Here is a 17879-nt window from a genome sequence, read left to right on the forward strand (position 1 = left end):
CCAAGGAAGGAACCAAAGACTGCTCCCACTGAAGATGGCGCAGTGTAGGTGGAGCAAAATCAGCAGTGTTCTTCTCCAAGAACTCTGTCATTCGCAAGGATCAGCAAGATGGTACGTGAGCACAGCTTCCTTTCAATCATTTCCCAAAGAACTGATGTCAAGATCCAATCTTGACTTCTCCCACAACTGGAGATCGAACTGGCAAACAGGGCAGCAAGAACAGGGAGGCGGCAAAAGGGTATTCGCAGGGAGCAAAATTCTCTTCCTGATTTTTAGTACTAGAGAAAATCTGTTGTCTGTGTGTATCTAAAAGCTGCTGCCCCCTTCTTCATCTGTAATCTTAAAGGGATCAGTTCCTAATCAGATTAGGAGTTGCTAATCCAAATCATATTTGGGTTAGAAGTCCCTTTAAGTGATAAGGGATAATCCCTATCTTATCTGCAGTTCAGATCAGCCATCTCCTAATCTAATTAGGAGGTTTCCAGATCTAAATCTCATTTAGATCTTGGACTCTCAAAGTGGATAGGGTCTAAGCCCAATCCTATCAGCTGATCCACTTCAGAATTCGCCCCTTTATTAACTAAATAAACAGCCCAGTTCGAAGTGGGCTTTAGGCCCATTAAGCTTATGTGCTCACTTAACCTTCCTAACTGTTGTCCAGTTGGGCTTCCTTGTATGGCGTGGGACCCAAGCATTGATCTACACATCAGCCACATGGGTTCGGCCCAGCCTTTGTTACAAGGCCTGGCCGAATACACTACTAAAGACAGTGCACCCCCTGAAACCCATCGAATGGGCTCTATGGGCCCAACACTTACCCTAAGTGGTCCCTGGGCCAAGCCACCTTGTAACACCCAAGGACTGTGGGCAGATGCAAGATTAGCCCATTAGGTATTATCCTCAATGGTCTTACACTCAACCTCTCAGCCCATAATGATCATACACTGCCCGACAAGAGAGGACCTCTCCCTCGGCTACAAGGAACAGTGTCGCACTCTCCACTTCTATGAATCCCAAGAATTAAAACCTTTTGCAAACATTTTAGAAACCATAATACTTTTGTATCTTATATAAAATATATTTTGCAAAACAAATCTCAACGGTTGAAATCGGCTGCCGGTAGTCTTGGTTTCCATCAGTGAGAGTGCATCCCCAATCATTACCTTTGTCCGACAAGGGGCTGATCCTGTCACTATGATCACCCACTCAGATGAATTCTCGGACTGTCCCAACATACCCAGGTTTTGACCCCCACTAAGGATCTCACTGATTGGCATATCAAAGACAGCCCAATCCGACACCTAGTGCAGTATCATAATCGAGTCTAGGGGTCGGGTGTAACTTTTCAGTTTTGCCCATCAATCTCCAAGGTCCAGGGCAATACTGGAAATCTGGTCCAGTTCAAAGATTCAAGTAATCCTACACTATATGTGCCTAGGGTCTCACCCTGGCAGCTGAGACAGGCCACCCCAACCGATTTGGTGGCACCACAGTGTCAGCCTTGTCAGGATAGGTCTCCCCAGACCGACCCACTGGCTGTGAACATTCTAAACTAACACGAGTCTCATTAAGTGTCCAGTTTAAGGGTATTACACAGAAACATACCAAAGGAACATGAATCAAATATGTATCTTTATTCATTTACAATAAACTCATAAAGTACATCATTCTGATTGAAACCTTTTGCAAACTCACATGGATCCCGGGAATTAAAACCTTTTGCAAACATTTTGAAACCACATATATATATATTGCAAAACAAATTTCAATGGTTGAAATCGGCTGCCGACAGCTTTGGTTTCCATCAGAGAGTGTATCCCCGATCATTTACTTTGTCCGACAAAAGGGCTGATCCTGTCACTATGATCACCCACTCAAATGAATTTCCGAACTGTCCCAAAATACTCAGGTTTTGACCCCCCCTCTAAGGATCTCACTGATTGGCATATCAAAGACAGCCCAATCTGACACCTAGTGTAATATCATAATCGAGTCTAGGGGTCAAGTGTAACATTCCAATTTTGCCCATCTATCTCCAAGGTCCAGGGCAATACTGGAATTCTAATCCGGTTCAGGGTTTCAAGAAAACCCACATTGCATGTACCTCAGGTCTCACCCTAGCAGCTGAGGCAAGCTACCCCAACCAACTTGGTGGCACATCAGTGTCGGCATTGGCAGGATAAATCTCCCCAGATCTATCCAACGGCTGTGAAGATTCTAAACTAACACGAGTCTCATATGTGTCCAGTTTAAGGGTATTACACAGAAATACACCATGATAACATGAATCAAATATGTATTTTATTCATTTACATTAAATGTCATAAGGTACATCATTCTGATTGGAGCTAAGGGCATACACTGTTTAACAAAAATTTGATAACATTTATCTAAAAAATAATAATAAATTGTCAATCAAATAAGAAGTGATTTTCCTTTGACACAATGCATACATGGTTATGAACTAGTAGCGTTTTTCCAAAAAAAATGGCAATAGTACGAAGCACCACCTCTAATAAGTAATTGTTACCAAAAGTCAATTTGTGATTTATGAATTACTTCCATAACTTTTGATGAGGGTTGATTTTTCCTAGGGGTGAGAAAAAAAAACGAACTGATCGACAGAAACTGAATAAAAAAACGGTTAATCAAATGAATTGATTCGGTTTTGGTTCAGTGTTTTTAAAAATAGAAGATATCGGTTCGGTTTTGATTAACCAATATATAAAAGCAGTGGTTAACCGAACCGACCGATATACATATATTTATATATATAATATATGATATGTTATTTATTATTTAAAATATAACATTTTATATATATATTATAAAAATTAAAAAAACTAATGAATCGAATCGACGATTAACCCAACTGATCAACCGATTAACCATTTGGTTTTGATTCAATTTTGATTACCGATTTTCAAAAAACCGATAGTACCAGTTCGGTTAAGGCCTACAAAACTATGAGCAGTCCTAATTTTCTCCTCCAATTATATTCTGCCATGTGATGACAGAAACGCGTTATGGCATCTTGGCAACACACTTGCTTGGACATGCTCCTCGATAGATCGGCTTATGCAGCCCAAGCAAACTCCATCCTCACTTGGCCTATCATTCTTCCAATTTGATTACACCACGCCCCCAACCTACTTGTTTGACCTGGGCAGCCCACAAATGCCTCCGACCTACTCTCTCTCCTCCGTTTGCATAGGATAGTCATCTCGAGATGTATACTAGTACGACACATACTTGGCAGCTATAAGCCCACTTACCCCCGTTTCACAAGAAAATAGATAAGGACACATGCGGTGTCGTACGGGACTATGGGTGCATCAACAGCCCGAACATGTCAGACACGTCTTAACCGAGACACCAACCTACTTGTTTGATCTGAAAGTTTAATCACGCATTTTAGAGCCATGAAAATGTCGAAAATATCCTTTATATTTTTTAGAATGACGTGCATACCCCTGGCGCCCCCCAAACCCAAGACGACAATCCTACCAGACGCAAAAACCCCCAAACCCACGAAACTCTCTGCTCTTGTGAAAGCAAAGGTATGGCGGTACAGGCGCCTGGAAGGTTCGTTTACAGTTTCGTTTCTTCTTTCTTCAGATTTCTTAACTAAAAACCTTTATTGTTTCAGGGTTACAGGCGCCTACCAGTTCGTTTCTTCTTTCTTCATCGAAGGTATCTTTATTTCGATTTTTGGAATTTTAGCACTTCTTTTCATGAGGGTTTGTTTCATTTAGGTTCGTTGTTATTGGGTCTAGTGATGATGATAACAAGGTTGGGTTTATTTCTGTGGATATTTATTTTTTTAAATTTACTTGAATGCCAAATCTTCTTGTTTTGCTATGCGATAATTGATTTCTTTTTTTTTTTTTTTTGATTCTGAATACTTGGGGAAGTATGAATTCGGTGAGATTTTGTTGTAGGGTTTTAAATTTCTTGAAAGAGCCTCCTTGTTTACGTGTTTTGATTATCAATTTTCTGGAATAGTCGTTTAGTTTGTTTCTCTTTTGACATTTGGGCAATGCAAAATGTTTTGGTGAATAAATTTTCCAATGAAGTAATTCCACCTTTACGTGTGGTGATGATTTTTCTGGACTTGGTCCTCTTGCCCTTTAATTTCAAGGTTTATGATGCAGGGACATTTGCCCAAATAATTTCAAGGTTTAATGGTGGAGAATAGAAGTAAAAGCAATGGTGATGACAAGTAATGACTGTGTCTATCTCAAATTAATATCCATTGACACAGTGGTTGCTATTTATAAAGGAAGACATGGAAATGAAGTATTAACTGCTAATTAATTTGCTTTAACATTGTAGAATTAATCCATATTTCTAATTCAATGGCGAGTGGATCTCTCTTTCTGTCTCTCTCTCTTTGGCCCCAACTTGTGCAGGGTCTAAATTATCTAATGGCACCAAAAGCCAATGTTTATTCCCTTATTAAACATTTTATTATTTTTTAATAGTTATTAATTATTTTTAGTAATTATTATAAATTATTATGTATTTACTTATTTTTTATTCATGATACTATTAATTATTAATTAGTAACCATTAGTTTTTATTGATTATTTAAATTTTAATCATTTTATTATTTTTTAATAGTTATTAATTATTTTTATTAATTTAATTATGTTGTTTATTAATTATTAATTATTTTTAGTAATTATTATCAATTATTTTTTAGTCGTGTTAGTTCAATATTATTAATTATTAATTAGTTACCACTAATTTTTATAATTTATTATTTTTTATAGTGATTAATTATTTTTATTAATTTAATTATATTTTTTATTAATTATTAATTATTTTTCGTAATTATTATTTATGTTATATGATTTTAATATTATTTTGAATTTGGTAAATTATTTTATATGAAATAGTACAAATTGAGCTCAAATTTACCAAATAGTCTATTTTAGGGATAAAATAGTAAAAACAAGGTATTTCAGATGTTAACGGTTTGGTCCAACACAAACAAACCAAAGTATTCAGAGCCTCTGAAAAGTAGAAAATCATCAATGCCTCTTCTCAGATTTCAGATGGTTTTAATATCTTTTTTAACTTTTCAGACTTCAGATTTCAGATTTATCAAACACCACCTTACACATATATGCACACATACTCACTTGCTCACTCCGATTCCTGCTTATATATTTGTTCACCACCTCGGAGAGCTCAGCCAGTATTGACTTAAACGTCCGAGACCCTTGCCTAGGACATCCATTTGGGTTCTCTGATATTGTTTTTTCACAGGTCAACCACCATAGTTGGCATTCGATCTCCAAGTTATCTTCGCCAGTAGGGATTGCAAACTTTTGATCATCATCAACTTTCAAAGAATTTCCCTTTTCTCTTCTTTGGTAAAACATAAATCCTATTTCCACCCTCTAAGGGTTAGCATCAAAATTCACAATGGGTGTTTGGCACTATAGCGTTTCATAGTTATTTTGTTTTATAGGTGTTTTTCGATGCGTTTCATTGCACCTGTTTTCTTAGAAAAAAAAAACACAAAAAATCATATTTGACTAGGCATTTAAAGTGATTTGGCTTATGATAACTATATGACATCTCAAAAAAGAAGTCAGCTTTTTTCAAATTTTAATGCATTAAATCAACTTGGTGATTCAAAAATCGTCAGAAACCCCTCCTTTTTGAATCCTAAAACTAATCATTGCAAAAACATTTTTTCTGAAAAACAAATCGCCAATGAAAATTTTTCAATATTCCATTTAATTGCTGATGTGGCATGAATGATATATCAACAAAAACAAACGGAATGCTTTTGAAACGCTCCGGTGTCAAACACCTACACATTGATTTGGATTAACCTTAAGCTGATATTTTGCCGAGACATATGTCCAAATTATGACCCTTTGATGGTGGATCCCGATCATCCAAATGCAGAACAACCCAAGCTTAAATTGCCTATAAAGTCTAAGAGATTAAGACCTGAAACAAGGGACGCTGTCCGGTCTATAAAAAGGACAAGGATCAAGGATGACCCATCTGGATTCTGCATACTCTGTCCCAACATACTCGAGTCATTGATTGATCATTTTGGTCCCATAGTAGGGGAAGTAAATTATGACCGTTGCCCACACCCTGCCTCCCATTTGTTCGCTTTTGGCTGCTATAATAATTTTCAAAATTTAAAAATGCAATTTAGCTTTATAGCCGTTGAAACCAAAACAGAGTACAGACCCTCTTCGTTAGGCCAAAAGCAGAAAACGGAATTCTCTAATCTCTCCCCCAGCTGAAACACGACTTCCTCTCTTCATCAAATCGAAATTCTCAGATTTCTTTGTACTTCTGTCACCTGTACTCGAACTGGGTTCCGGCGGTGGCGGTTAACGAGGAGGAGGAGAAGGAAAAGAAGGGATGAAGGGTGTGAAAGGAAGGTTTCTAAAGAAACTGAAATCTATTCCTCTTCGACCCATCACTTCCCTCAATCCAGGTCGAGTTCTTCAGGCTAATGGGTTCTTAGATCCCTTGCCGCACGATTCCACCAACCGGGTATTTCAGAATCCACCGGCTTTTAAAGCACAAGATCAGAATACCAACAGCCATGGAAATCTCCCCGTGTTGCAGCCTGATATCGATATTGAGGAATTGATGAGAGACCTGGAAGACGAAGAAACTGAAGAAATGGAGTTGGGCGGCGACGATGTTGGGAACAAAGAAAACATCCGGCCCCCCCTAAAGGCCAGGGACCCATTGCCCGCAAAGGAAAATTCAGATTCTCCCTTCTTTTCAGAGTCTGAAAGCTGTAATCTTCGGAATGGCCCATTGGCAGAGCTCGACATATCCTCTTTCCGGCGGCCTGACACAGCACCGGCCAAAAACAGTTCAGAGATTCCCAATTCTTCAGAGTGTGGAACGTCTAATCTTTGGCAAGGCTCGTTAACAGAGATCGACATCTCGTCTTTCCGACGGCCGGACATGAATTCATGGAGCCTATTTGATCCAAACCTGCTAGCGGCCTTCCAGCAGGCAGTGATGGAGCACATGAGAGCAAATGAAGTCGAGAGAAAAGCCAATATTGAACAACTGAGCGGAGAGAAAGAAGAGGAACCACCAACCAAAGTTCCTCGGATAGAGGACAATCCTCTGCTGGAATTCGAAGAGAAGTGCCCTCCGGGGGGGAGCGACTCTGTGATTCTCTACACAACAAATCTTCGGGGGATACGAAAGACATTCGAGGACTGCAGCAGCATCCGATTTCTGTTGGGAAGCTTCCGGATTCTGTTCTACGAGAGGGATGTGTCGATGCATTTGGAGTTCAGGGAGGAACTGTGGAGGATCTTGGGAGGTAGAGTAGTTCCTCCGAGGCTGTTCATAAAGGGACGATACATCGGGGGAGCTGACGAGGTCGTAAGCTTGCACGAGCAAGGTAAGCTTCGGCAGCTGCTCCAAGGGGTCCCAATGGATCACTCCGATGGCCCCTGCGAGGGTTGTTCTGGGATACGTTTTGTGCTGTGTTTCAATTGCTGTGGCAGTTGCAGAGTCAGTCCTGGGACTGATGGGTCGCCCACCCGATGCCCAGAATGCAATGAGAATGGATTGATTATCTGCCCTCTATGCTGCTAAGGAACCCATATTGGTTCCGATTGGAGATCTCTGATTCTTTTTTTGTTTACAGATTATATTGGTTTTCTTATTACAGATTATTTTGATTTTGTGGTGCATTTGAGTGGAAATTACATAAGATCACTGTTATTCTATGTATCAATTTGTGAATATGGAAAGATTATTTTCGATTAGCATTGGATCTAAAAGAACTTTCAACAGAATAAAGATTGCTTGCTTTCTGCGGCAGGATTATTATCAGAAAGTTGGATATGAGTTAAGTAAGATTGAACAAGTAAAACTGGTTTAATGTAGGATGCTTTGTCAGATCATTTTGCCGGGAGGAAAGGACTAAATTTTATTTTTCCACCTGGGTAGAAAGAACTGGTGTTTGTTTGGAATTGGATATTTGGAAGCAGAATCTTCACAAAAATATGACAATCCTAGTAGAACCAGAGTCTGGGCATGGGACCCCATAACTTACAACCTGTTCTACGCTTCAGGCATCAGTCAGGACCCATCATTAGATGGGTCTGGGAGATCAACCAGGCCAAAAATCAGCATGAGAAAACACTTGGATGGTGGAGAAAATGGTTCTCTTGAAGCTAAAAAAGAAACCCTCCACATAACGAATGCCCAGAATTTTTTTTCAGTTCTAGACTCCTAAAACTTAAGAAGTTAGCCTAAAGTAAACAACATATGTGTTTGGTTCCATGGGTGTTGCAGTGTTTCTCATATAGATGTTTACTTGAAAAATGTTACTTTAAACGTTTATTGTTTTTGTTGTTTGGTTGGGTGTTTCAAATAATACCCCATAAAACTAACTTCCACCTCAGCTTACAATGCTCCAGGTAAGCATTTCATTTTCAACAACGTTAGGGCTTTGGGAGAAAGCAGAATTTGAAGTTTCTCCCAACGCCTCATGCACATAAATCTAATTATTTCTGTTTTTTAATGTTTATTTGATAAATGTTGAAACCAAATAGCGGTTTCATGTACAATAAATGACAACACCTAAATGGTGCTGATGTGGCAGCATTTATCTAATAAACGCCAACAGAACCAACATAGCCAACTACTGCAAAGTTGCTTTTGGTTTCTGTTTCACCTATGTGATGCCTAATGGTGCTTAATAAAACATAAACAATTGTCATATCTAGACCTGGCAAAAAGTTGACCCAACCCACGAACCCGACCCAATCCAACCCGAAAAACGGGGTTAGGGTTTCATTTTTAACTACCCAAATGTGAAAATGACCCGACCTGACCCAACCCCAATTCGAAAAAAACTGGGTTGGGTTGGGTCATGGGTCAACCCGCTGACCCGATTGTCAAGTTTAATTGGGATAATTTATGCATTGTTAGAAGTTACGACTCTTTAATTTTTTCTATTTAGTCTTTACTTTTTATTATTTATTCTTTAAATTGTTAAATGTTCAAGCTTTTTATTTTATATTTGGAATTTTAAGATTAATTCTTTTAATTTTGACATTTTCATGTAATTTTCTTCATTTTTTTTAAATTTCAATTATTTCTTGAAATGACCCGAATTGACCCATGGGTCAACCCTAACCCGAACACTTAGGGCTAGGGTCTAGCATTTGACAACCCAACCAAAAATTCAACCCAAAATACCTTGACCCAACCCGAGCCCGACCAACTCAACCCAATTGCCAGGTCTAATCACATCGCACTTCATGCCCAGACCGTTTTTTCCCGATTCCAATGCATAAATGCAACGGACACTCAACAGCACCACAATACCAAACATCGCTGAGAACGTGTTCATACACAATTGAATTGTTGTGATGGACCATCATGCATAGTTAACCATAGAGGGTTAATAATGAAGTACTGAATATGTTCACAAAGCTAATTAACATATAGAGGGTTAATAATTAAGGTACTCAATCTCAATGTCAAGAATCATAAGCTTACAAATTCAGATCAAAATGGTATAAAAAGATGTTGGTTAATTATGCATATAAATAACAATTATGGCACATAGTGTTGCAGATACAGAAGGGTTGCACAATTAGGCAAGCGCTCCAACAAGCCTGAATGGTAATTACAACAAATTGTATCACCACCAACTACAGTTACCACCTGAAAGGGCTGAAAATAAGATGAGAAAAAAAAAAATAGAACAAGGAAATGGCAATACATGGTTGATGGTAACAGTTTTAACTTTCACCTGCTCAAGCTTCTTAAACTGCAGAGGTCTCTTCTCCCACCTTGCCCTCTTCAGAGGGTGCTTCTTCCACCCTTCTCCTCTTTAGGAATTGCATTAGCTTCCTTGACTCTGTTGGTTGTTCTTCCACTGTGTTCTCTTTATGTTGTCCTTGGTCTTCAGATTCCTCCTCAACCTTTTCCTTTTTGCTCTGCTCAGAATCCTGCTTTATACAATCCTCAACCTCCATTGTTCCCCTGGTAGCAGTTCTTCTTTCTTTTCCCCTCCATTTCTCTGCTTCATCCATTTCAACATCTGCGCATTTGTCTTCGTTCCTTCTGTAGTTGCAAAAGCTTCCTCACCTTCATATCTCAAGGAACCATACTTAAAAGTTTTAAGCTGTTAGGTGAGGTACCTAAATAGGTATTTATTCTCTAACATGCCACCTCACGCAAAACCCATCCGGAAAGCGTGGACAAACACAGGACCCATACCTTATGCTAAAATCTAATAAATTATAATGGAGGCTATTAGGATTGAACACTAGACCACTTGGTCAAAAAGGCTTTGATACCATCCCCAAGGAACCATTCAACCTTTACTTTCACCATCCACATTATCCTTCGCCTTAGTTCCCTTTTTTTAGCTTAACTTCTTTTCTCTGTTTTAAGGGGTTCACTTTCCAAGGGTCTCTGTTGCCTTAGCCTTCTCAATGGTCCCTGGCTCCTTGCAGAATGCCGGGGTGTGTCAACTGCAAGCAAGATATAGAGACTATTGCAGGTGCATAGCCATTCAAGTGTCCGTGAGCATTTAGATTTTAGCAGGGGCAGGTGGAGAGAGAGAGTATCAGTGCCCAGCAGAAGGGCCTCCATGGTGGGCCTTCAGAAATTGCTCTAGCTGTTTCTCGTATTTGATTTCCTCACCAATAGGTGATATAAAGACTATCTCATTTCTCTTTGAGCCACACCTTTCTCCGGAGTGAACTGTAAATAGAAAGAAAGAAGTTTTACTAAGGCTCAGTTTGAGAGGAGTAGGGATGCAAATATGTACAGCGCAAAACAAGGTTTATAAATACAAATTACATGTTTTTGCACTGTACATATTTGTATTTGAACTCTTCCCAAACTTAGCCTAAAATATGCACAGTGCATATACATACAAAATAATACAAAAAAAAATGGCTATTTGACTCCAAGACGTCGAGGCAGATTTCCAACATACAATATGACTCATACTCCATATTCAACGGTTCATCTCACTATTGTCCTCAAGGTATATGTATGGTATTCAATGTATGTTTTCTTCAGTTATTTTTTATTTTTCATTTGTGTTTTTGTGTCATTGTGGTTATCTTAAAGTACGCAAACTCTTATTCTGCTCATCCTCTAAGGTGTGGAGTATGTTGATCCCCCAACTTGCAGAATATAGGGTTAGTTTGCCATTTGTCCTCTATCCTCTGTTTTCTGCTCATGCCACATATGAGAATATGGTATGAGATTAGTTCTTAATAAGCATTTATTATGACCTTTTGATTCCCCAACATTAAAGATTGGCCTAATTAGGATAAAATGTTTTGTAAAGAGAGTGGGCCGAATGGGCCCTAACAGCCTCTTATCTGATATCCTTTATTTTATCTTTTATTTTATGTTGATGGGCCTCACTTAATGGGCCTGTTATTTGTTCTTATTTTATTTTCTTTATGTAACTTGCAACTGGCCACCCACTTAAGGGTATACTAATTCGACTTCTTCTCTTACCTCTTCTCTTCGACACACACAGCTCTTGCACTATCATTCAGATCTGATTTGTACTGTTAATCACTAATTTTAAACCTGATATTAGAGGACTGATTCTCATCTTGGTATCAGAGCGGGTTCAGTTCCTCTTTCTTCTTTTTTTCTTTTGTTTCTGTACACTCTAAAATCAAGAGAGTGTATGGAGAGATAGATTCTCTATAGTATAGAGAATCACTTGCCTGGTTGGTAGAAGGGTTTGGAGAGTTTAGTTCTGGCCAGATTTTGCCAAGAAGTGATGTTGTCTTGCTGCTACCCGAAACCCTAGCCGACTAGATATTTTCGAGTTACCAGGAAAGGTGAAGCTTGGGTGTGGCGCTCTGTGCTTGGAAGGGGTCTTGTGACTGATAAAGGAGGGTGGTTCAGATTTGGAAGAGTTTGGGTTACTCTGGTAGGTGCAGCAGTGTCTTCTCTCTCCCGCCCATCTGCTGAACGGAGCAAAACCCTAGCTTTCAAGCACCCAAGTTCTGGTTTGACTTCAAGTAATTCACATAGTCAAAATTTTCTGTTCTTTGATTTCCATTTGATTAATGGAGACATATGGAAGTGAGTTCAAGCAGGTGCCATCTTCTAGACCTGCTCCAGTAGATTCCATTTTGACGAGTGTTACCACAATTAAGCTAGATGGGACGAACTATCTTGCTTGGGCACAGTCTATAAAAATGTATGTTTGTAGTAGAGGAAAACTCGGGTATCTCACAGACAGCAAGGTGAAACCCGAACAGGCAAACCCTGAATTTGAAAAATGGATGCAAGAGAACTATACTATTATAGGATGGTTAGTCAACTCTATGCAACCTCATATAAGCCAGCACTATCTCTGGATGTCTTCGGCTAAGGAAATATGGGACAGTGTAACTAAGACCTATTCATAGAAACTGAATGTAGCCAGAGCATACAAATTGAAAAGTTATGTGAAGAACCTGAGACAGGGGGAGAAGAGTGTGGCAATCTACTACTACATACTAAAGTCCCTATGGCAGGAAATTGATGTTATGGAAACAGTGGTATGGGAGAGTAAAAAGGATGCTAAAATGTATAGAAAGGTAGTGGAGAGAAATAGGGTGTTTGAATTTCTCACTAGACTCAACCCTGAGTTTGATATTATCAGACAGAACATTTTGGCCAGGGATGAGGTTACTCTTTCACACGCATATGCTATGATAAGTAGTGAGGAGAGTAGGCGGCAGGTGCAGTTGTAGAGTCCATCTACAGAACATTTTGCACATGCGGGAATGAAACTGAAGGGCCCTACTGAGAAAAGAGAGCAGTTGTGTGAATATTGCAATAAACCACAGCATACAAAGGACACCTGCTGGAAGCTTCATCCTGAACTTCTTCCCGATAGGTTTAAGAACAATAATAACCCTAAGAAGGGCAGTCAGGTGGGAAAATCCAAGACTGCTAATGCTTCTACAGTACCTGAGGGGGGAAGTAAGGAAAGTGAAGAAAAATCAACTATTGAGCAATTGGTTGTAATGAAGTTGGATTTTGAGAAGTATGGGAGGCTCCTAAATCACCTAGAAGCTACGGTTTCTTCAACTCACTCAGGTACATATGCCTCAACAAATCATGCTTCAGTTTCAGGTAATCATAAACTCCCTTAGATTATAGATTCCGGAGCATCAGACCATATGACCAGCCTATTTAACCTTTTCTGTTCATACCATCTCCTCTCTAGGAAAGAGAAAATATCCCTGGCCGATGGGTCACTTGCCCCCATCCCTGGTAAAGGAGATATAAAGACCTCTGACACCCTGTTCTTATCTTCTGTTCTCTATGTTCCTAAGCTTAACACAAACCTTTTATCTGTTAGTAGCTTAACAAAGTCCATAGTCCATGAACTGCAGCATAACCTTCTTTCCCACTCATTATGTTTTTCAGGACCTACAGTTTCAGAGGACGATTGGGAGTGGCCATGAGGCGAACGGAATATACCTGCTGGACACACCAGATCAAGCCTTGGGATCACCTCATGGAGTTACTTTAGAGTCAGTTGTGTCAGAGTTTGTTAACAAAATTTTGTTATGACATTTTCGGTTTGATCATTTGTTTTTTTCTGCTTTAAGTCATCTGTTCCCAGATATGTTTAAAGGAGTGTCTTTATCTAGTCTTCATTGTGAGTCATGTGAGTTACCAAAGCATTGTAGACATTCCTATTCAATCAGTAATAAAAGATCTCTTTCTCCTTTCCATATTGTTCACCCTGATGTGTGGGGGCCATATCACATGCCAACCATGGGGGGTTATAGGTATTTTATCCTTTTTATTGATGATTATTCTCGTTATACTTGGGTTTATCTCATGAAATCCCGGGATAAAGTACCAATCATTGTGAAAATTTTTCATGAACTCATCCTCACCCAGTTTAATACCCGTATCAAAATATTCCGCTCTGACAATGCTAAGGAGTATTTTGAGAAAACCCTCTCCACCTACCTTGAAAGTTTTGGGGTTATTCATCAAAGCTCTTGTTCCTACACTCCACAACAAAATGGGGTGGCGGAAAGAAAGAACAGACATGTGGTTGACGTTGCCAGATCCCTTTTATTTGCATCCCATGTTCCTGTAAGGTTTTGGGAAATGCTGTTCATACTGCTACCTACCTAATCAACCGTATGCCCTCCAGGGTCCTTGGCATTAAAACCCCCTTTAGTCTTCTCTTCCCGAATGAGGATCTCTTTTCTCTCCCTCTCCGTGTATTTGGGAGTACTTGTTATGTGCATATTCATAGTCACCAAAGGCATAAATTTGAACATAAAGCTCATAAGTGCGTATTTCTGGGATATGCCTCTACACAAAAGGGTTATTGTTGTTTTGATCCAGTTCGTGGCACCCGCTTTGTATCTCGGGATGTCACATTTGCAGAGTTGACTCCTTTCTTTAGTGTTTCTCCTGAGGGGGAGAAATCTGATGAACCCTTTGCTATGTCTCCAGTTGTTCCTCTTCCCATCCCTTGTGAGTCTGATCATGGGGTGTCCACCTCTTCCACTAGACCCACCCATGATCCTCCTCTTGCTTCTGCTCCTACTCTCCAAATGTGTTACCAAAGGCGGAGATTCAGACATATGCAGGTTGTTTTCACTCCTTCAGAAGAACATCTGGCCACTCCCTCAATTCCTGAGGAAACAGGTCAGCCCCCTATCGACCCACCTTTGACCATCCCTGACCTTGACCTTCCTATTGCTCTTCGCAAGGGCAAGCAGAAATGTACAACCCATTGCATCTCGAAACATTTATCTTACAGCCTTCTCTCTCCTTCCCACTACTCCTTTCTTGCTTTTGTCTCTTCACATGTGATACCCAGGTCTGTACCGGAAGCATTGTCTCAACTTAAATGGAGGGATGCTATGATTACTGAACTTGAAGCATTACATAAGAACCATACCTGGGATGTTGTGGACTTGGCGGAAGGGAAGGAACCAGTGGGGTGTAAATGGGTGTTTACCATTAAATATCACTCTGATGGCTCGGTTGAAAGGTATAAGGCTAGGTTGGTTGCCAAGGGTTACACCTAAATGTATGGCATTGACTATCTTGAGACCTTTGCTCCTGTAGCTAAGATGACTTCAGTTAGGGTCTTGCTTTCTCTAGCAGCTACCTTTGACTGGCCCCTACACCAGTTTGATGTTAAAAATGCTTTATTGAATGGAGATCTGCATGAAGAGTTTTATATGTCTCTACCTCTAGGAGTGTATGGGAAATAAATGAAAGGTAAGGTGTGTAAACTACACAAATCCATTTATAGTCTCAAACAATCTTTTCAAGCTTGGTTTGAGAGATTTCAGGCTGCTCTTGTCTCCTTTGGCTACATTCAAACACAATCTGATCATACACTGTTCTTGAAAAGAAATGACTCTCTAGTAACCTTCTTGATTGTTTATGTTGATGATATTGTTGTCACGGGTAATGACATTGAAGAGGCCAGTAAACTAAAAGAATTTTTCCACTTTGAATTTGAAATTAAACATTTGGGAGATCTTCGGTATTTCTTGGGCATCTAAGGATGGTATATTCATATCTCAGCGCAAATATGTCCTTGATCTTCTTGCTGACACTGATAAACTTGGAGCTAAACCTATCACCACTCCCATTGATCCTAATCATAAGCTTTTTGCCACAGATGGTGCACTGTTGTCTGATAAGGGAGTGTTTTAGAGACTGCTTAAAAAGTTGTTATACCTTTGCATGACTCGGCCAGATATTTCCTATGCAGTAAGTATTCTCAGTCAGTTTGTGCATTCTCCCAGAGATACTCATCTAGTTGTTGTAGAAAGGGTTCAGTGCTACTTGAAAGGTACTCCAGGGAAAGGTATTATATTTGCTAAGCATGGTCACATGAAACTGAAAGCCTTTACTAATGCAGATTGGGCAGGGTGTATTGATGACAAAAAGTCAACCTCTGGTTATTGTGCTTTGGTTGTTAGGAATATTTTGTCTTGGAGGAATAAGAAACAATCAATAGTTGCTAGATCCTCAGTTGAAGTAGAATACAGGGCAATGGCTCATGGTATGTCAGAATTACTATGGCTATGATCCCTTCTAGAGGAATTGGGGGTGGACTACGAGCAACCAGTGATGTTCTATTGTGACAACCAAGCTGCTATCAACATTGCATGTAATCTAGTTCAGCATGATAGAACTAAGCACATTGAGGTTGATGGGCATTTCATAAGGGAAAGAGTCTCTTCAAGAGAAGTATGTTTACCATTTATCACATCAGAAGAGCAACTGACTAATATCTTGACCAAGGGAGTTCCCAAGGAGAAATTGACACACTATATGAGCAAGCTGGGCATGATTGACATCTATGCTCATCTTGAGGGGGAGTGTAAAGAGACTGGGACGAATGGGCCCTAACAGCCTCTTATGTGATATCCTTTATTTTATCTTTTATTTTATGTTGATGGGCCTCACTTAATGGGCCTATTATTTGTTCTTATTTTATTTTCTTTATGAAATTGCCAAGCTGGTCGCCCACTTGAGGGTATACTTGTCATCATCAATTTGTTTTAAAGATTAATAAAAAATAGGGTTAGAGGAGAATGAAGACTAATTCGACTTCTTCTTCTCTTACCTCTTCTCTTCGACATACACAACTCTTGCACTATCATTCAGATCTGATTTGTGTTGTTAATCACTAATTTTAAACCTGATATTAGAGGACTGATTTTCATCTTGTTTATTTTTTGGACTAGTGTAGTGAATCATTTAGTGCCTCTAGAAATAGTTTTGGTAGTCCTAATTATTAAATAAGCCATTGTTGCACCTTAACATAGGAGATATTTTGTATCCATAGTACTTTTTATATAGTCAATTCTAAGCACCTTATGTTTTTATCTTATACATGATAGAGACATGATAGATTGTATCAAAAAGAAGTTGCATAATCTCTTGACAAGCTCATTTTACTTTATTTTTGCCTTTCCCATTTTTTGTTATCTATAGATGTCCTTTTAGTAACATTTATTTCATTATTTCATTTTCTTAATTCACTAATGTTTCAATTCTCATTGTGAAGGATCTTATGGAGTTGGATGGTGTAGTGAATTTATCTACATTATTGGCTTCTGAAAAGAAAGAAGTTAGACAATGAGACACATCCATTAAGGAGATATTAAAGCAACATATGCTAAAACATGAACTGTATAGAAGCCTGCAGTTTCTTCTGAAGTAAGGCTCCCTAAGGTTCCACAACAAAGGTAATAATAGAACAGTTTCTATTGGGCCCACACTTCATATCATCTCCCAACACTTACTCAGCTAGTTACAGTCATTCCACCATTGCCACCATTATTTAATTATGCAGTCTCCACCAAAGGAACCACCTAGTTCTCCTATATTCAGCTTTGGCTCTAAATTGTTGACAAATAATTTTCTTTTACATCCTCTGGCTTTAGTGAACCATCAGCATTCAATTTGGCTCAAACAGGTCAGCTTCAAACCTATTTCCTTTTGATATTATGATGTTATTCATTTTAGTAACATTCCATGTCAAGTTTTTTGCTATTCTAGTGCTCTTTTTACTTCAGTGATACATGAAGCATAAAAGACACCACTTCTCAACTCTACAAAGTAAAAAATGAAAAAGGAATTTATATAAATTGATCTGCCCCTTCCTCTTTTCATAACCTAAATAAATCAACTTCTTTCCCAGAATTCAGTCAATGCTTGGGAACTAAAAATTCCTTACCCATGGCTAGTTGTTCAATGAGAAAGTGAATGTGAACTCAATGTTCCTCTGGGATTCACAAGCATATCTGATTCTATGGTTCTCCTGTTTGGAGGAAAATTTTCCAGAAGAGACCTTGTAAGTTTTCACGTACCTT

General features: G+C 39.1%; 1 protein-coding gene across 2 annotated transcripts; it reads left to right on the forward strand.

Moving 5' to 3' along the window:
- Window positions 1–3390: 3390 nt before the first annotated feature.
- LOC104601435 (uncharacterized) lies at window positions 3391–7781 on the forward strand. 2 transcript variants are annotated; one of them, XM_088897090.1, is made up of 3 exons: window positions 3391–3560; window positions 3650–3693; window positions 4155–7781. In XM_088897090.1, the coding sequence occupies exon 3, from the start codon at window positions 6400–6402 to the stop codon at window positions 7606–7608; it is 1209 nt and encodes a 402-aa protein (XP_088753216.1). In that variant the 5' UTR covers window positions 3391–3560; window positions 3650–3693; window positions 4155–6399; the 3' UTR covers window positions 7609–7781. The 2 variants fall into 2 exon arrangements, with proteins under 2 accessions (XP_088753216.1, XP_088753218.1); XM_088897092.1 differs by lacking the exon at window positions 3391–3560 and adding an exon at window positions 3567–3585.
- The last annotated feature ends 10098 nt before the right edge of the window (window positions 7782–17879 follow it).

This window comes from Nelumbo nucifera, chromosome 2, assembly GCF_055504915.1.
Source record: "Nelumbo nucifera cultivar China Antique chromosome 2, China Antique-T2T, whole genome shotgun sequence".
Lineage (NCBI taxonomy): Eukaryota > Viridiplantae > Streptophyta > Magnoliopsida > Proteales > Nelumbonaceae > Nelumbo > Nelumbo nucifera.

Bases quoted from the DNA above. Each gene is read 5' to 3' on its own strand.
- LOC104601435 (XM_088897090.1), top strand. From the start codon at position 6,400: ATGAAGGGTGTGAAAGGAAGGTTTCTAAAGAAACTGAAATCTATTCCT.